Here is a 21,347-nt window from a genome sequence, read left to right as displayed (position 1 = left end):
AGCAGGACGCCTCGCCCCTCCTCCACTACGGGGGCTCAAAAATCGCTCATCCCGTTCGAGACTCTTCTCGTCCCTGGCACCTCAATGGTGGAACGAGCTTCCACCTTCGGTCATGACGGCCGAATCACTGCCTATCTTTCGGAAAAGACTAAAGACTCACTTTTTCAGGCTCCATCTGGGCCCTTCTTGAACTAACTTCTCTCCTTAAAAAAGAAAAAAAAGAAAAGAAAAAACTAACCTTAACTTGTACCACTGTTCCTTCAGAAGTTGTAGTTGTCATAGACTGTGTTGCATAGTTGATTGCTCTATTGCTGACAAGAATGTGTTATTGTAAGTTGCTTTGGATAAAAGCATCTGCCAAATGATGTAATGTAATATATATTAGGGTAGATAATTAAGCTATAAAACATTGTTAAAGTAAGGCAAATGTACTTTTACTTGAGTACTTTAAAAAAAAATACTCTCACTTGAGTAATTTCCTGGTCTAATACTTGTACTTGAGTTCATTTTCACCATAGTAACAATACTTGTACTTGAGTAGGATTGGTCAGTACTCTTTCCACCTCTGCGTGACAAGATCAATTCAATGACATTATGGAGATCAATTCAGTGACATCAGTAAAAGTAAACAGCATGTACTCCCACATGACCAAACCTCAGGAGGCCACTCTGCATGTACTTCCACATGACCAAACCTCAGGAGGCCACTCTGGCTGTGCAAGGTTTGTGTGTGTGATAGTGCACACTCTCAACTCGTGAGCTTTGGTAACGCGGAAGTAATGCAATGGCAAGGATTTTCATTAAATAATGGATAAAAAACCCCAGAGTGATCGTCAGGCGGCAGAAGGCTTTGATTGTACTACATGAGCTTTATGGTCATTTTATGGACATTTGTTTCCCTTTTTGAAGCATTCACTAGAAGAAGCTCCTCCAGCAGCGAGCCTGGAGAGCTCCGGGTAAGTTGTACGAAGAACAAGTGCAAACCTTTTAGACTTTTAGACACCAAAACATCACCCATATCCCCCTAGCCACTAATCCTACCCACCCCTCGAATCCCGACTCTCTGACACCTTCCTATACCTATGGCCCCTTTTGCCTCACAACCCCCCCCCCCCCCCCTCCAAACACTACACATAGTATAGCCCCTTAGCCACTATTCCTACCCAGCCCTCGAATCCCGACTCTCTAGCACAGGGATACTCAACTTGCTTTGCCCGGGGGCCACTTTTGTGAAATGATAGAAGGCCAGGGGCCAGTTAATAAACAATCAATATACATTTTTCTGTAGCGGATTGTAGGTTTTTGGGGTGTCAGCCGGAGTTTAGTCTGACAATGTTGTGCACAGCGGATAGTTAGTTAGGTTAAGTTAGTTAGGTTAAGTACATACATAAGTGCCTGGGTAGCGAGCAGACGGCGGTATTTGACAATTTAGCAGCTAAATCACAGATTATTGAAAGATATTCCATATTCCAGACTGAAATGCTATAACAGAAGTGGAGTAGGCTATTGGCCACAATGACATGAACATTTGGACACTTATTCAACGGGTATCTTGCATGTTGCATGACTGACTGACTACCGTAGTCTGACTTCACGGAAGCAGGGTATAAGCGCTGCCATTGGTGGCGACCATTTCAGTCGGCAGCGGAAGAAAATCCCTTTCCGCTCCCTGCAAGCTCTGCCATTGGCTCCGACCCGCTCTGACTGACCGGCTGTGACCATTTATGGATTTCCTCTCCGCTCCCTGTGTGTCGAATCTGCGGATCTCAAATGCCTCTGCCGCTGTGAAACAACAGCGCGGGCTCGTTGCTACACGCTGAAAATTGCAAGTTTTGACGAAGATTTGGATTGTGCAATAAAGCAGGCCTGCTTGGTACTTTTGGTGGATGGTTGTAAAGGTAAACAGGGGCCCCCTCCCCCGCTATACCAGAGTGGAGGTATTACCAGCCAGACTCTCTCCTGGTGCAGAGAGAGTAGTCTGACTGATTGACTGTCTTGACTTTTCTACCCCGGTGGGACCGCTGGTCCAGCGCTGCGGTAAAAAACACACAAGTTTGTACTGGCATGAGAATGAGTAGAGATAATGATGGAGTTTTTGGGTGAACTATTCCTTTAAAAGGAGTAAGCTCCCACGAGGAGTGACAGCAGTATTTAGGTGCAGTGTGTGTACATAGCTTGTACATGGTACACTGAGGAAGACTTCTGTCGAAACGTTTGTACCTGCCATCTGCTTCAATTAAATTAACAAAAGGACATTTTTGAGAGTGCTGGCTTTTCTTCTCCTTCATTTTGAGCCGTGCACCCACCAACTGTTTTTTGTGAGTGTGCTTGCTTTTCCCCTTTTTCATATGTACATAGCTAAAATGATCAGAAGCTCAGACAGACTTTGGGAATCTTGGCCATACCTTGTCGTTGAGGAAGCCGATCTTGAGGATGTTCTCCACGTTGGGCGCTCCGTCGGCCATGTTGAGGTCGCCCAGCGAGTCACCCATCAGGATGATGTTGCTGTTGTCCTTCACCTGCTTGAAGTAGTCGGTGTGGCGCAGGGCACCGTCGTGTTTGTTGTACACGTGGATCAGTTCGCCTTTGAAGCCCCTCAGCACGCCCTGCGGACCACGAGCAGTCTCTTCATGTCCATGGCACACCAATCAAACATTATCCAACACAACTGCCCAATGTTTGATTGCCGTGCCATGGGCTAAACACAGACAAACAAGGATTGAACATGTGGAATCTGACCAAGCATCTCCAAACAGAGAGCCATGGCACACCAAACAAACATCTGTGTTTGAGAGAGGGGATGAGAAGCGCTGCGTGGGGTCCTTGGTAAAATCACTGAAACAGGTGTTCTTTGGTGTGGGTGCAGAGAAGCATGAGTAAAAGTTCAAGTGGGATCCTTGCCGAGGTAAAAAAGGAGTGGAGAGCAGGAGAACTTGAAAAAATCCAAAAAATCTGCTGTCATCCCTCCCTGTAATGAGTGCTCACAACCTCAGAACTGAGTTGAATTTGTCCCTATCCAGCTTCCCCCTGCGGTCTCCTTGAAGCCACGCCCCTTACACTCTGTTCTCCCAGACGGTTTCGTGTTACGTCACGCGGCTCCTTAAGCATACTGCGCGCGGTCTCTCTCACACAAGCTACCTGCACCATTTTGTCTATTGTGTACCATTGCAAGCTGTTCCCTGTGCGAGATTCATCATGGCCTGTTGGTCTGTGCTAACCATTTCAGCCCAGAATGTTTCAACAATCTGGGGCAGTACAATCAAGGTTTAGCCACAAAATTAACACTTCTAGCTGGAGCGACGCCAACTGTACGTGATCCAGCAACTGCGGAGGTGCATTCGGTAAGTCTAGGCATTTTGAGATGTCCTGTTTAGCGTAGCAACCGTTAAGTTAGCGATAGCTCGTTGCTAACGTTAGTTGTGGACACAACCTAGCATGCTGGTCCACGGACGCTAATCTGATTGGCCGCTGGGAGCCTGGGGCGGGCTCTCCCCCAGTGACCAATGGGAACTGTTAGTTCTGAATATATTATAGAAACAGACCATTCCTGCGAAGCGACGAGATGAGGAAGTGAGAACTCCGTCAGAATGAACGGGGTTGCTATATTTTCGACAAATTAATCCAGAATCATGTTTTATCGACCAGAGACACGTGATTTCTATTCGCACATAGGATAAGCAATAACCACGCCCTGTGGCGCCGGGATTGGCCAGGAGCAACACTGGAGGCCACGCAGCCCAGCGATTTCATGAACCAACTGAATAGCTCTTGAGAATGGACAGCGATTTCGAGAGCGGACAATGAGTAGGGCTGCCACAAACGATTATTTTGATAGTCGACTAGTCACCGATTATTTTAACGATTAGTCGACTAATCGGATCATATCGCACAATTACTCAATTGCTCTGATTTAGCTTTCATCAGCTTCTAAATTTAGCTTCAAGTTGTTTTAAGCATGTGCCAAATAAAAATAAAGACAATTAATGATGATAATTCACTCAAAAATAATATTTTCATGAACTTTAAAGTTTAGAGCATGTAGCAGCATATTTATTTCTGGCATCAATGTACTTGCATGTAATAAATGTAATATAGTGCAAATTGCAAAACTGCAAAATAGTACACATTGAAATTGAAAACATATAGTGCAATGAAATATGTACTATCCATTGAATGAATAATGCAAAATAAAATTAGGGCACTACTACGTGGCATGGAAATGGAACCAAAAACTATTCACTGCAACCAAAATATCAACAAAAATAAATTGTTTCAGTCTTCTCAGGCATCAAACACATTTTTAAATGTCGTAAGTAGAGTGCAAACTGCGGAGTAAAATGAGGTTTCCAGTATTCTCGTCAGCAACACATGAGCTTAACGTTGCTATGGTGACAACATTACAGCAGGCTTTTAACGTTAATATCGTTAGCCAATAGCTAACATTAGCAGCTAACGTTGCGGTTGCCAGTGAGCTAACAAGCTAATTAGCATCTGCATTCGCCACAACGTGCTTCCTTTTGAGATGCTTGCGCATCATACTCGTGCTGCCATGATAAGCGAGTTCAGCTTATTCAGCAGACTTTGCACTTCACATTAATGTGGGTGAAATGCTCCCACACTTTGGACGTATGATGAGGACGGCTAGACATTTTTTCTGTGGAGAAGCACTGGGAGCTGCTTGTTTTTCCGGTCACGGTGATGTCACGTTTTCCCCGGATGATGGGTACTGTGCATGTGCATCAAAGACAGGACGGAGACGCCTGGATGCCAAGCCAGCCAGTGAGGCCATCGCAGGCAGCAGCTTTGCGGAAACAAAACAAACAATTTTTTCTTTTTTTCAACTCCAAAAAAAACATGCGATTACGTCGACTACCAAATTCGTCGGCGACGATTTAAATCGTCGACGTAGTCGCGACTAGTCGACTAATCGTGGCAGCCTTAATTGAGAGCGGACATTGAAATGAATTATGGTCACCTACCTTCCTTAGCATAGTAATAATAACAATAAGCATAATAATTGTAATCTACACAATGTACACAATCTACAAACACATGCAATAATATAAACGGTGTTGTGTTCACGTTCATAGCTCATATAATATAATGTATCATATCGTTAATTTCAAGCTCAATTCTTACCCAGAGAAAAGGTACAGCACTGAAAATGTAACAAGTAATAGTTTTTTAAACATCTTTATTTTAAAAGATGAAAAACCCCAGGTGCTTTAGTCCCAAGCTTCAATGCTCCTGGCCAATCCCGGCGCCACAGGGCGTGGTTATTGCTTATCCTATGTGCGAATAGAAATCACGCACCAGAGACACACGTTTTTAAGAGGTTACAGCTGCACGAATTGGGACCTTTAAGTAGTTGGGAAGGAGACCAGAGATTATTTTAAAAACAAGGATGTACCAATGTTGTAGCCTTCTAAGTGCAAGTGAGTGATTAAAAGTACCACTTTGAAATCTGAACAGCACTCTGCTTTGAAGGCATTTATTCAAAAGGGAAAACGTTTTTTGCGTTCTCCCGCTTGGATTATATTCAGGCGGATAGGTTGGTCTCTAGTGATTGGTTAAGGGAGATGGAATCCCCCTCAGGGATTTCCCCTATGGAAATGGGTTAGAGTGGAGGCAACGTCAGACTGAAGAAGGAAATTTAGTCTAACGAGTTGACAATTCAGTCTGATATCAAGCTACACTTCCGGTTCCCTCGTCTCAACGTCAATGGGATTTTTGTATGGAGATGTTGGTTAAATGCCTGAAAAAAAGCTTCTGAAAGGGTGAACTTTGTGTTCAATTTTTGATGCGTTTTCTGAAAATTTCCTAGGAATCATATTTACACTTCAAAAATCATAAAAGTCTTTTATCTTAATTTGTGAAGATTATCATTGACTTCCCGACGCGGGAACCAGGAAGTGAATGACTTGTGGGTTGGCCTAGAAAAACCCATCATCCCTGTGCTACTCTACTGTATATGATGCTAAACTCCCAAGAGAGCCAATAAAACCCTGAAGCGGCCAGCCGCAGGACAGGAAATTGGGTGTTGGGGTGAGACTCACATTGTCGTCAAAATCCATGAAGTTGGAGAGGACCTTGACGTTGGGGTGGTAGACACCCGCCTGCCTGATGATCTCCTCCAGCACGTCGCCCAGCCCGGCCGAGAAGATGAAGACCGGGACGCTGTGCTGCTGCAGGTGGTCAAAGAACTGCTCGTAGCCTTCTCTGAAACCCCGCACGCACGCGCACACACACGCGCACACACGCACGCACGCACGCACGCACACACACACACACACACACACACACACACACACACACACACACACACACACACACACACACACACACACACACACACACACACACGCTGAAGAACTGCTCAGAGCCTTTTTTCTCAAATCTTCTCCCCAACTGTACTTGGCCAATTCCCCCTGCTGTCCCGGTCGTTGCTCCTCTGCCTCTGCCGACCTGGAGAGTTGTAGACTAGCACGTGCATCCTCTGATACATGTGCAGTCGCCAGCCGCTTCTTTTCACCTGACAGTGAGGAGTTTCACTGGCAGGATGCAGCGCGTGGGAGGATCACGCTATTCCCCCCCAGGTCCCCTCCCCCCGAACAGGCCAATCGACCGACCAGGTCTCATTTACCCCACAGGCTTCCCACCCACAGACATGGCCAATTGTGCTTGTATGGATGCCCTGACCATGCTGGACGTAACACAGGACGCGAACCTGCGACCCCCGTGTTGGTAGACAGGGAATCTACCGATACACTACCCGGACGCCCAAGTATAACCACACTTTTGATCGCTTCGTTCTCTCTGCCATCTCACTTTCTTTTCACTGCGACTCATCTGAGTCTCACTGTGGTATTTGCGCCTGCCTGCCTGCCTTCAAGTCAAGTCAAGTCAAGTTTATTTGTATAGCACATTTCATACACAGAGGCAATTCAAAGTGCTTCACATAAAATGGTTGACAGGAAAAGAAAAGAAAAGAAAAGAAGAGAATAAAACGAACATTTAAAGGCATCACAACAAAACTTAAAAAAAAGAGTATAAAAAGTGCATTAAGCAACAGGCGCGTGTGTGTGTGTGTGTGTGTGTGTGTGTGTGCTCTGCCTCGCCCCTCTCCTCTTCACAGACAGGCTCCTCGCTGTTGAATGTCTTGTCTGACGGAGAGGAAGCAAGGAGGAGAGATGATATATTTTCTTGTTCAGAAATAGCGAGAAAATATATCATATGCATGTTTTATGGAGTTGGTGAGATAAAATGTGTGAGATAAAACGTTTATGTACAGTAGCAATTATAAATAGGAAATCTATTTTCTTAATTTATCCAGTACCCAGTACCGATAAGAGAACCGTTAATGTTACAGCTTATTGATACTCCGATATTTACAAATTTAGCCCTGGGGCCCGTTTGATATCGGGTCTCTGTACACGATCTGTACCATCCCTACTTTCCACACCCTCACTCTGACATCAAACTGTGTTTAGACTCAGACACTAAGCCCCCGTTCACACTATACGCCGAAGCAACGCTCAACCTAAGCTCAATCTACGCTGAATCCACAAGTTTCATTTAGGCGTGTTAACAGTAACAGGCGTGTTAACAGGCGAAGCCATTCACACCAGCCACGCCGAAGCCACGCTCAAGTGATCGTTCAGGATTCACGCCTATTTTCCAAGTGTGACGCGTGAAGCTTGAAGCTGCCAGGCATGAAGTCAATGGGAGTTGTGGGCGGGTTCAATGCGTGCGGAGGAGGTGCTGAGAGGAAAAGAGAAGGCTTCTTGTGTGAACGGTTAGGCGTCAGTTCAGGTTGTGCCTCAAGCTTCAGTTCTACTTACGTTCGGCGTCCTGTGTGAACAAGGGCTAATTCTGACATCACACTGTGTTCAGTGGCTTTCCAGGTTTTCTGTGAAGGTTTGTTTTGGTGAAATTGAAGGACTGAAAGCAGCAGTGAGATTGATGCTGCAGGTGTGTGTGTGTGTGTGTGTACCTGAGCGCGGCGTCAGACTCTCTCACCACCTCGGCCAGTCTGTCCCTCTGTATCCGCTGCTCCACCAGTAATGTGTGGGACTTGAAATACCTGCACGCACACACACGCACACACACACACACACACACACACACACACACACACACACACACACACACACACACACACACACACACACACAACTTTAGGGCTAAATACCCCTCTGTTATCTTGTATATGCGTGTTGTGGTACATTGTTTCGATTGTGTAACATGTTAGGAGAGATAATGTGTATGTTCTGTTTTTCTTTAAAAAAAAATTTTTTTTTTTTTTTTTTATAGAACAGTACACAAACAAGATAAAACAAACGGGTCCAGGCACAGGAAAAGAAAAGAAAGAAAAAACATACAAACATCATCAACATTCAATATTACAACGTGGTGCTACCAGCCACATAAGGTGTGTGAGTGAAAATTCATTGATTGATTGCTTATTGATTGATTGTTGATCATTGACTGTGTTCAGTATTAAGTGATGGCCTTTCCCCTCTGAGACCTGCTAGTGTTCCAGGAACATCATTGAGATGAGTCAGCTCATCTCTGCTGTCCTCTCTCACAGCCTTGTGCTCTGTGGGAGTAGAGCAGATATGATTGTATTCTTCTGGCCATCTGTGAACTGGGTGAAGGTTGAAATCCCTAGAGAACTGAAGTTTTCTGACTTCATGGAAATTCACAGGTCCCGAGGGTGGGGGCTATCTAATATAATATATATATATAATATATATAATATGATGGGCAGAGGAGAGTTAGGTGCTCTTCTGGTCAGGACATTTCACTGTCAGGGAGACTATATACAGATGGATCATTTTATGGAATAAATCCTCCTTTATTCATTTTCAACAAGCAACTGATTTATTGATGAATCAACAAAGCATTTGATTTATTTTCCATTACAGGTGCTTATGTGCTTATAAGAAATGTACACGGGATCCCGCGTGAGGGCTCCATGAGAAACCAGAGTCAACCACCGGCCCTAACCTCATCGAGGTAGGCTACAAACAGGTCCAGATAGTTCGAATTTTTTTAAGTGAGTTGGTTCTCAGGAACCTGAGCGTCTCCATCCGTATAACAGAGATCATGTCCGTCAACCACAATTGAAAAAGGAGGTGAAGAGGGGGACTTCCATTCCTTCAGAGTGAGTCTTTTGGCAACAATTGTCAGAGACTGGCCCAGAATCCTGTCAGTGAAGGGCAGAACCAGAAGGCATGAGACAGAGTGCCCTCTGACACCTGTCACACAGTGGTGAGACGGAAGGGTAGATCCTGTGCAACTTATGCTTAGAATAGTGCAGACGGTGAGCAACTTTAAACTGGATCAGCTGGTGTCTATTAACTGAGCAGAGTTGTACCACAGACTCCTTTCCCATATAATGTCAGATAAATCAATACCAAGTTCCCCCTGCCACGCTTCTCTAATCCTCTCAGTAGAGGCCGTGTTGTGTATGTTCTGTTATATGAGAGAAATTGTGTGTCTGTTGTGTGAGTGTGTGTGTGCACACGTGCACATGAGACGGGGCTTTTTCCGTATGTTGTATGTGACACAATGTTATGTGTGTCATTGTTATGAGTGTGTGTGAGTGACGTATAGTGTGTTTACAACAAGAGAGTTGTGTTTGTGTCACAGTGTGCGTGTGTGTGGACACGTGTGTGTATGTGTCAGCGTTTCCGTTGATCCCAGTCACGTGTCCAGGAGGATTTCAGTTTAACAGACAGATGGGAGAAAGTCCAGTCAAATAGATCTGTGCTTAAAAACAACTGATAGGCAAGTTATATATAGAATGGAATAATCAAGGCACGTAGATTTAGACCAGGGGTGGCCAAAGTTTTTTGGTTGCGGGCCGCATACAGAAAAATGTAAGGAGTCGCGGGCCAAACAATATTAAGCATGGCAGTTTTCAACCTGTTTACACTGAAAGTGGGAAAAAAGTTAGACCAGAAAACCCTTGTGCCATCAAAAATGTAATTTCTACCTAAATAAATATATGACAAATTAGGGCATTCACAGACTAGTCGACTAGTAAAACCACTAGTCGACACTGTGATTAGTAGTCGAATAGTCCTTTTAGCAAAAAAAAAAAAAAAAAAAAAAAATTATCTTTAAGAAAGAACATGAGGTATTTACACGACGTGCTATCATATCCCATATCCCCCACAAAGAACATCAAAACAAAACAAGAAAACTGCATAAGATACACAATAATCCAAGAACAAACAAGACTATGGGACAAACAACCAAACAAAAACAATGCATTCAAAGTAAATACATAGATCTTGCCATGTTGGCAGCTAGGAAATGCATAGCTTTAAATTGGAAAGCATCCAATCCCCCAGCTGTAGTTCACTGGTGGAATGAACTCTCAAGCTACCATACGTTGGATAACATTTACTACAAGAGCAAAGGCAGATCCTTAGACATCCCCAAAATATGGCAACCACATACAGACTTTGACTTTAAGAACTTTTTACCCCAGTGTCATTAGGCTTATCAGGATAGGAGCTGACTGCATTGTTTTTGTTTGGTTGTTTGTCCAATAGTCTTGTTTGTTCTTGGATTATTGTGTATCTTATGCAGTTTTCTTGTTTTGTTGTGTTTTGATGTTCTTTGTGGGGGATATTGGATATAGTCCATGTATGTCGTGTAAATACCTCATGTTCTTTCTTAAAAATTTTTTTTTTTTAAATTAAAAAAAAAAAAAAAAAAAAAAAACGACTACCGGTAGTCGACTACCTTTAGGGACGACTAGTCGACTAGTAAAATTCACTAGTCGTGAATGCCCTATGACAAATAGTTTATTGATGTGCTGCTCACCTATTACAATGGGTATTTCTGTATGTTTTCAAATTTTCTTTTCCTGTGCCAACAGGTTAAAACAGAGATAATTTCACCAACATTCAGTATTAAAAATGTAAAAAAAATAAAAATAGACCAGGTCAGGGTACTCAAGTATAACCCATTTTCAATGGTTTTAAATGGAAAAAACTAAATGGGGGGAATCAGTTTTTTTGTTTCCATTTTTCCGTTAGTTTTTTTATTTAATTTTTTCCAGAGGGTTTTTTTCCGTTTTAGTTTTTTAGTTTTTCCGTTTTAAACTTTAAAACAGAAAAACGTTTTTAGCAAAAAATAAATAAAAATAAATATATATATATATATACACACACATTTATATATACTAGCAATCTCGCTAGATTTCTAGGGTGGAGACTCAGGAGATGATGCGCCATGGGTGCAGTTATGGAAATCGGCGCCGATCGCCCAGTCACATCACCTGCACAACTGCAGTAGAGCAACCGTGCTACTAGGGCTGCCCTCGACCAAAGATTATCGTGGTCGACCAGAAATCAACCCCAGCTCCGACCAATAGAAGAATTCTGACCCCATGTATAGCCTAAAGAGCATCTTAGTTGCCCTAATTAACTAATGATGTGATGTCACTCGAGCAATGATGTCATCAGTGATGATTTCATCAATGATCTCATCCTTCCTGGCTGAGCAGGGTGGGTGGTGTCATTGTTGCTATGATGTCATCCGTGATGTCATACTTGCTACTGTGATGTCATCGGTGCATGTCATACATGCCAAAGTATAAATAAGCAATGTTTCAGTATCTCTCTCTCTCTCTGCCCACTAGCTCCACTGTCCCTACTCTCTCTCTCCGCTTCTCTGTTCAACTGCCACGTACTTAACCTGCTGCAGCGTTACTTCTACACCAGTCACTAATGGCAGTGTTCTAAGCAGACTGGATTGCATGCAGCAGTATAGCTAAAAGACTTGAGATTTGACTTGGACTGTAGCTCAAAGACTTGAGACTTGACTTGGACTTGCAAAAAATGATGTGAGTATCTCTGTCAGTGCCCGGCCATGACCCATTGCTGCGCAGCATCTATAATTTGGTGTATATTTTGCTGTTTGCTGCTGTAAATAATTTTTTACATGTTAAAACATGGTTGCCACTGTGGCCACCATTTACCAAGAAATTGTTGACTTTTTTTTTGGGTTGCCCATGGCAACCGGGCATCCGTTAATGTCGCTAATCTAGCTAATCTACCAGGGTTGGTAGATTAGCTCTGCTGCTAGTTCCAGTGTGCCGCTGCTACCTGGGGCTGGGCAATAAATGTCAATTTATTTCTTGCTAGTATATTCTATCTGTTCTGATCTCTTCCCCCCTTCCCCTGCTCCCTGCCCACCTCCTCCCTGCTCCCTGCCCACCTCCTCCCCTGCTCTCTCCTCCCCACCTCCTCCCTTTCCCTGCTCTCTCCTCCCTTTCCCTGCTCTCTCCTCCCCACCTCCTCCCTTTCCCTGCTCTCTCCTCCCCACCTCCTCCCTTTCCCTGCTCCCTCACACCCCCCCTCTCCCTCCCCACCTCCTCCCTTTCCCTGCTCTCTCCTCCCACACTTTCCCTCTCCCCTCCCCACCTCCTCCCTTGCCCTGCTCTCTCCTCCCCCACATCCCCCGCTCTCCCTCCCCCTCCTCCTGCTCTCTCCTCTTTCCCCCTTCCCCACCTCCTCCCCTTCCCTGCTCTCTCCTCCCCCACATTTCCCATTCCCTCCCCACCTCCTCCCTTTCCCTGCTCTCTCCTCCCCCACATATCCCATTCCCTCCCCACCTCCTCCCTTTGCCTGCTCTCTCCTCCCCCACATATCCCATTCCCTCCCCACCTCCTCCCTTTGCCTGCTCTCTCCTCCCCCACATACCCCCGCTCTCCCTCCCCACCTCCTCACTGAGGTTTCGCTGGAGGAGGGATTTCGCTGAGGTGGAAAAGTATGGACGGCCATACACCCGCAATGTGGCTCGAGGAAATGACATCCTGCCTGCCTCTGGAGAAGTTGACCTACTGTATGTGGCCAGAGGGAAATTAAGTACATTTAATGAAATATGGTGCATCTTTATGCAGTTAATGGAAAGTGATCAGTCTGAGATTAATGAATGAACCTGACAATTAAAATGACAGCATTTTTAGAAAGAAATATACCATTATTATTAGTGGCCGGGCCAGCGAAGCGGCAGGGCCACTTATTGTATTTGCCTGTATTCTTCTTCTTCTCCCGGGAAGTTCGACTTCCCATGCATGTCCAGTCCCATGCCAAACGTCTTTGACGCAAATTTGGGGCCAATAGTCCTAACGGTGGCACTACAGCGACCGTCTAAAGTTTCAAACTTTGAAAATTCATAAAAAATCTAAAAAACTTTTGTACAATGCAACCTATGGCCAATTATGAAGTCTAAAGACCGCAAAACTGCAAAAACTGTAAAACTAATTAAACCCTACTCCTCCCACATTTTTTCTTCAAACGACACCAAACTTCAGCATCTGCATCGCTAGACTGTCCTACACAAAAGTATCAAACAGATTTTCGATTGGTCAAAAATTGAGCCCACAGTGCATCAAAATGTTGAATTCTGGCCCCGTGTATAGCCTAATTGCCTTAATTACTTAGGGCAATTAGGTTGTATTCGTGATGTCATCAGTCACTCAAGCAATTGTGATGCCATCACTGATGTCACTCGAGCAATTGTGATGTAATAATAGCTCAAAGCCTTGAGACTTGCCTGGCCACGACCCATTGCTGCGCAGCAGCTATAATAATAATTATTATTATGTATATTTTATTCTATTTGTCCCCCCTTTCCTTTTTGCCCTGATTTTTGTTAACTGGTGTGGGGGTTGATGTTTATATTTGTAATTGTCTACGCAGAATGTCTTTATGCTAAATAAATCAATAAATATACTGTAAAAAAGAAAAGTCCAGTAATTACCGGATAACGGAAAGACTGGTGTGTGTGTGTGTGTGTGTGTGTGTGTGTGTGCCTCACCACTCCACCATGAAGGGGTATTTCTCCTCCATGCTCAGTTGAGGGTCAATCTCGATGGGGTAATATTTATTCTTCAGCTGCAGCAGCTTCTGCCTGCACTCCTCTGTCACCAAGCTGCAGTTATCAATGATGTCTACACACGCACACGCACACACACACACACGCACACACACACGCACACGCACACGCACACGCAAACACTTTATGCCCAAATGCTCGATGCTTACACAAAAATATGGCATGTTTTGCATAACCTAAGTTGAAGAAGTAGTTTTCATATTTTGCCCAGTGAATGTGTTCATGTTGAAAAGCATTGTATTTATGTCTGCATCTGCCAGTGGGCCATCACAATAAGTATTACGGAGGTTGGATCTGGGCTGGGCTGAGGCATGGCGGAAAGTAGGCGGGAAGACATCACTGGTGATGTCATAACTCGTCTCGGACATCCCATTGTGACATCCTCATTGGATGGCGTCGGTGATGATGTCATACTTGACATCTATGACATTACCTCACATGTGTCATGATGTCACAGGGCGGCATTGTGATGTCATCGGTCTCGATAGAACCAGGAAATGGTCCCAAGGGGTTAGGTGAACTCAGAAGGCATAGAATTTGCAGCGAGAGCGGCCCGGCGCCTGGTGTTGATGCGAAGCCTCCGAAACAATAAGAGTAGGCATAATAATAATGTGTTAATGCCACTACAGGAGAGACTTGATGTTCTCTGAAATTCGGTGGGGGAAAAATGCACCCAAATATCGGTATCAGCAATCTACCAAAATAGTGGCGACACACACGATGGTGATATGCAGAGAATGCTAAGAAGGATTAGCAGTTATTGGAGTTGAGAAGGTGCTTCACAAAGAGACATGACACCAAGGAAGAGTCAAATCATTTAGACCACCAAACGTTGTGACATTCATCAGAAAATTGGGAAACACGCTTACACAAAGAAGAAAACAAAACAAAAAGCAGGCCACAGTGCAGCGTTAAGACCATACAGACTTGTGTTGTGTGTGTACTTACTGTGACACGTCGGGCAGCGTTTTCCGTTGACGGCGAACTTGCTTAACGTCATGTCAAAGTCTGTGATGATCTGCAACACAGTCAGAGCCAGCGCTTTATTTACCAAGTACCACAAACACACAGGAAACCGTCCCATACCTGCCTCTTTTAGACATTTAGTTTTTTTGTTGCAGTTTTAATGCAGCTTACCTGATTTTTATTACTTAATTTTCCAGATGTTTGAACTCTTTAACTTTGCAAAGTGTCCTTGAGTCTGAGAAAAGCACTCTTAAATCGAAATTATTATTATTATTAGTGGCCGGGCCAGCGAAGCGGCCGGGCCACTTATTGTATTTGCCAATATTATTAGTGGCAGGGCCACTTATTGTATTTGCCATTATTATCATTCTCCCGGGAAGTTAGACTTCCCATGCATGAAAATAAACCAAACTTTGCACAAAGGTCCAGTCCCATGCCAAACTAAGTCGACGCGAATTTGGCACCAATAGTCATGATGGTGGCGCTACAGCGACCGTCTAAAGTTTCAAACATTGAAAATTCTGAACAAATCAGGCATACGTGCTACGGCTTTGCAACTTTCACCGACATGTGGGCCCAAGTGAGGAGAAACTTTTGTACACTGCAACCTATGGCCAATTATGAAGTCCAAAGACTGTAAAACTGTAAAACTAATTAAACCCTACTCCTCCCACATTTTTCCTCCAAACGACACCAAACTTCAGCATCTGCATTGTTAGACTGTCCTACAGATTTTTGTTTGATCCAAGTTGACCCCGCAGTGCATCAAAATGTTTTACTGTAAACGGTACTGTAAATAACTACTGCAAATTCTCGCTAAATAAAGCTAGAAACTTCATAGAAAATAAAAAAAGATTGCTGTCACAGTAGTTGAAGTGTGTAAATCTCAGAATTTTATCTGAAAAACGGATTTTTTTTAATTCTGCCCTCATGTATAGCCTAGAGCAGGGGTCCCCAACTTTTTTTGCAGCGCGGACTGTTTTAATACTGACCATCTTGCTGCGGACCGGCGGCGGCGGCGGGAGGGGGGTTTGTGATATTAGACACACAGCACTAGGGCTGGCACGGATCACGGATAATCCGTGACCCGTACGGATCAGCCCCCACGGTTCGGAACGCGGTTCGGAACGTCAATGGTCCGCGGACCCCCCCCCCCCCCTTCGTTTCATTTAACGTTTAACGTTAGTGTATGAGAACGCCCAGCGCAGCCAGACACAGACAGGCATAATCATGGCAAGCACAAGTGAGCTTCCTCATCCCTTGTCGCTGCTGTAAAGTATCTCTGAAGGCGGTGGCTAGTGGCTACTAAAGACAGCGTCACACAAACTTATTTCAACACCTCTGAAAAAGCACAGGAATGCGAGCAGCATGTTGCGCGCTGCACAAGATAACGAGAGCCACAACACACACACACACACACGCGCGCACACGTTTCACAAACACATTATCACCGGACGGTGAAATGTTGCCTTAGGACACATAACAACAAAACAACACGTGGGGCCACTGAGTAGCTTAACGTAGCATCAACGTTATATTTCCAGACTGACCTGCGGTCTGGTCTGTATGTCTGTACCCGTGTCATGTGACTGGTGCAAGCAACAGCCACGAAGTTAGGCATAGCAGTGCCACCTAAAACAGGAAGTTGGGTCGTTCTGCCTTCAGAGTAAAAGCATACATTGTGTCACTTATGAGAAAAAAATATTTTTTGAGCTGTGCAGGGCAACAAATGGTTAGAGAATTATAATAGTATTAAAAAAATCTAATCGAAAATCTAATTTTGAGAGAAAAAATCTGATATATATATTTTTTTGCTGATCCGAAAAATCCGTGATCCGTGGCTCAAAATCCGTCACGCGATCCGATCCGTGGGTTTTCTGATCCGTGCCAGCCCTACACAGCACGTATTTTCCTTGCATGAACATAGCCTACTTTTCAGCCCACCGTCATCATTTGCAAGCGTAGCCTATATGCCAAGTTGAACTTTTTTTTATTTCTTTCTTTCTTTATCTCTCGCTCTCGTTTCTCAAGCTCGCTGCACCGTGCCGGGCCATCACCATTAATTAATTACCTCACTTAATTACCTGTGGCTAACACAAGTTTATGAAACAGCGAACGTCATGTTCAGCAAGATAATGTTCACAAATAAGGACCACTTTTATGACTTGAAGCATTTTCTGAAAATGGTAAAAATCGAATTTACGCTTCAATTTAACCCAAATCCCCATACAACTAGAACGACTGCACCTCGGATATACGCCTCCGCCAATAAGTGAGCAGTCGACATCCATGTCTGTCCAGACTTTGATGTTTGAGCCAAATGTGAAGAAATTCCGTGAAGGCATTACCAAGCTTGAAAATAGCGTTCTTGAGGTCACAGTGACCTTGACCACCAAAATGTAATCAGTTCATCCTTGAGACCAAGTGGATGTTTGAGCCAAATGTGCCGAAATCCCGTCAAGGCGTTCCTGAGATATCGGATTAACGAGCTAGAAAATGGCGTTCATGAGGTCACAGTGACCTTGAACCTTGACCACTAAAATCTAATCAGTTCATCCTTGAGTAAAAGTGGATGTTTGAGGCAAATTCTAAGAAATTCCGTCAAGGCGTTCCTGAGACATCGCGTTAACCAGCTTGAAAATGGCGTTCATGAGGTCACAGTGACCTTGACCTTTGTCCACCAAAATTGAATCAGTTCATCCTTGAGTAGTTGACGTTTGAGGCAAATTTGATGAAATTCCTGAGATACTGCGTTAACGAGCATGAAACGAGCGGTGGTGAGGTCACAGTGACCTTGAACTTTGACCTTTGACCACCAAAATCAAATCAGTTCATCCTCGAGTCCAAGTGGACGTTTGAGGCAAATTAGAAGAAATTCAGTCAAGACGTTCCTGAGATGTCACCTTAATGAGCTTGGAAATGGCGTTCGTGAGGTCACAGTGACCTTGAACTTTGATCTTTGACAACCAAAATCGAATCAGTTCATCCTTGGGACCAAGTCGATGTTTGGGCAAATTTGATGTAATTCCGTCAAGGCGCTCCTCAGATATCGTGTTAACGAACATCAGACAGATGTACGGACGGAGGGACAACCCGAAACCATAATAATATCATAATCATGACTTTGAGATGAGGGAAGTGGAAGTGCACTGGCCTACAAAACTACGTGGTCCCTGCAGTCCTCTATTATTATGGCAGAAGAGCCAGAGAAGCTCACGCTGAATTTAAAGGGGACACACAAGACTTGATGGTCAACTGTGGACAGTAGACTTAGACTATACATAACTGTTAACTCATTCACCGCCAATGACGTCTTTGACGTGTTATCAGAAATAGCCCTCCCCGCCAATGACGTGTTTGACGTGTTTTTGTTTTTATTACTGCAGGGCGTAGTTTAAACACTTCCCCAGCCTGTCACATGGTATCAGGTCCCTATCATCTAAGACAACACGTGAACAAACACATACCGCAGCTGTTGTTTTGAAATTGAGCAGGAGGAAAAGCAGAAAACTGGTAACGCTTCCTTGTGCAGACAGGAGAAACGCCATTGAAACGCGCCTCGGCGCGCTGCACGAGCTGGAGTCGCCTTCCTCTGTGCCAGCCGGGAGAAAGTAATCAAGAGATGTGTTTGATCATCGGAGGAATGAGGAAATGATCGATCAGTTTGCGAGGGCGGTGAGGACGTGTTGAATAGCCGAGGGGAAAACGGGAACGATCAGATAGCAGGGGATATGACAGGGAGACATGGACGAGGAAGGGTGCAAAATAAACACACAACAGCAAGGCACAAGGCAGAAGCGGGAGTCAGAGCAGCCCACTGTCCTTTCTCAAGAGCTATTCAGTTGGTTCATGTAATCGCTGGGCTGCGTGCCCTCCAGTGTTGCTCCTGGCCAATCCCAGCGCCACAGGGCGTGGTTATTGCTTATCATATGTGGGGTTAGAAATCTAAAAGGGGGATCGTGTGTGTGTGTGGGTGTGTGTGTGTGTGTGTGTGTGTGTGTGTGTCTGTCTGTCTGTCTGTCTGTCTGTCGGTGTGTCTGTCTGTCTGTCTGTCTGTCTGTCTGTCTGTCTGTCTGTCTGCACACTCACTCACACCGAGTAAACTGTATTGTTGAATGTAAAAAAAAAGCACTTCATGTGTATATATATATATATATATATTTTTTTTTTGTCATTTGTGTCCTAACGAATAATATTTACATGTCTGATGTCAATACAGTTCAAAATAAAAGAATTGAGAGCGAGTTCTGCATGAGATTGTGTGCATAAATACATAAATGCCATTTTCTGCAATTTCTTTTCTCAGAGAGACATTTTGGGGGAAAACAGGGTGTATATAAATGGCTATAAGTAGAGTACAGAACATGCTAAAAGCTCACTTTTTTTCCCTGGTGAACCCAGAGACGTACATCTTCATTTTGAGGTATTGCAAATCACTCTGGTGCAAATAGATAATTTACTGTGGGTCTTGAAAGATGACCAACAATTATGAAAATCTTTGGCCTGTGCTAAATATTGGCAGTCCTAAACTGGCGGTGAATGAGTTAAGAGACTGGAGAGCTGGACTGAATGATTAGGCCTGTGCTGATAGGAACAATTATCTTGGCCAAAATCATCTCAGTATACTCTACTCTATTATCCCAAAAATTATTAACAATAACATCAGGAGGCACTGTTTCACCACAAGTACTGACACACACACACACACACACACACACACACACACACACACACACACACACACACACACACACACACACACACACACACACACACAGTGGTCTACCTGTAGTTTGGAAGCACCTCCCTTGATGAGGCCACAAATGATCTGCTCCACCCTCTCTGGGTCCCTCATGTGGACCGTGGTCTTCTCAAACTGAGGCATCTGCAGGCAGAGGGAGAGGGAGTGACTGGAGATCATGGGAATACTTTCCTCTATCTAGACATGGGCAAGTTGTACCACCATGAAACAGGGAGTAAAAGCTATTCCACCATCATCATTAGGGGTGGGAATCGCTGAGTAGCTCACGATACGATATGGTCACGATACTTGGCCCTCGATAACGATATTATCACGATACAGTGATTCTGCGATAATCGATATATTGGAAGACGATACATCACGATACCTGTGTAATTGAAGAGAAAAAAATACCCCTAAAAGGCAAGAAGCAGGTATTATGTATTTATTAGCAGAATTGACATGAACTCTCTCAGAGTTCACTCACTCACTCATAACATTTTCGATACCACGGAGGAAAAGTTACACATTAAGTCTTTTTATTATTATTATTAAAACAAGAAAACCTATATAACCTACCTACCTATATAATTTCTAAAAGTAGATATTAATGAGCAAACATTTCCATTCATGTAGCCTACAGTATTTATGTTTTTGTTTCAACTACAAACATAAATAAACGTCAACTTGAAACTATGTTTCAACTACCACACACAGCATAATATTTTAGCCTGTTTATTATTATTATTATTATTTTTTAACACATTCACTGCCAGCTGTTTTTTTTTTTACTGTAGGTAGCTTCTGCCAGAGGGGTTTTTTGAGGATTCTGGCTCATCTTTCAAGACCTGAGGATTCTTTTCTGCTAAGATTTTGTGAACACAAAATATCTAAAAAGAACTAATAGAATGTGTGCTTTCTCTGTCTAAAAGAGTTAGTTTGTAGAGTTAGTAGTTATGTAGGCATTAGCACTTGAATACAGCATGGTTTCAGCGTCTGAAAATTTATTCTGAGATAAATGGCTTTTTGTGAAATTCGATAGAACAGTCACTTTAACCATTCATTTTTGGCATCAGTAAGACGTCAGACATCTAAACAATAGTTTTGAACAGTAATTTCCTCCATAACAGCAGGAAACTCCTCCCTCCGTGTGTGTTCTTCTTGGCTGCAGCGGGCGTGTCACAAGCTCGTTTCTGTTGCTGCTGTAACCTCGCGTCACCAGGCTCACTGCTTTGCTGCTGCTCCTGTCTGCTGACGGCCGCTGTGCAAGTCTGGATGGGCTCGCTCGTTTCTTGGAGTTTCGGTTGAGAGCTTTGATGAAGCTTTTGCGATTCTGGTCTTATTTATGCTGCGTGTTTCAAAGTGTGTTCCACCCGTAATCTATTATGCAAATTTGCAATCCCTCACCGCCAGCAATCAGCGTGAAAGCGAAAGCGTTTTCGCCAATCCATTCTACAGTATGAGAATGGTTTCATCGCGCGTTCCCCTGCAGTTTTGGCTCTGCTTTTTCTAGTCTGGGAGAGCACTGTCGCCACTTAGTGGGTCGGTGGAATGGGTTGTACACGTTCGGTGGCTCCAATATTTATATAAGAGATGTAAAAGGGTTAGATGCACATCCCACGGTCAAAAAAAATAAATCATTTTTTTGACGTATTAACACGTCATTGGCAGTCAACCGTTGGATTTTTTTTGACGTATTAACACGTCATTGGCAGTGAAC

At 44.0% G+C, this 21,347-nt stretch overlaps 1 protein-coding gene across 1 annotated transcript in view; it reads right to left on the bottom strand.

Moving 5' to 3' along the window:
• Positions 1 to 21,347, bottom strand: part of nt5c3a (5'-nucleotidase, cytosolic IIIA) — an 81,568-nt gene that overhangs the window by 3,285 nt on the left and 56,936 nt on the right. Inside the window, exons 2-7 of the mRNA XM_083636206.1 lie at positions 19,673 to 19,771; positions 14,869 to 14,938; positions 13,843 to 13,975; positions 7,994 to 8,083; positions 6,057 to 6,219; positions 2,406 to 2,606 (exon numbers count right to left, since the gene is read on the bottom strand). Coding sequence (XP_083492332.1) covers positions 2,406 to 2,606; positions 6,057 to 6,219; positions 7,994 to 8,083; positions 13,843 to 13,975; positions 14,869 to 14,938; positions 19,673 to 19,771 — 756 coding nt within the window. The remainder of the gene's footprint in view (positions 1 to 2,405; positions 2,607 to 6,056; positions 6,220 to 7,993; positions 8,084 to 13,842; positions 13,976 to 14,868; positions 14,939 to 19,672; positions 19,772 to 21,347) is intronic.

The sequence above is a fragment of the Poromitra crassiceps genome, assembly GCF_964638095.1.
Source record: "Poromitra crassiceps genome assembly, chromosome: 1".
In the NCBI taxonomy this organism is placed as follows: Eukaryota; Metazoa; Chordata; class Actinopteri; order Beryciformes; family Melamphaidae; genus Poromitra; species Poromitra crassiceps.
Note: the sequence above shows the minus strand (reverse complement) of the source record. Positions and strands in the feature narration are given on the sequence as shown.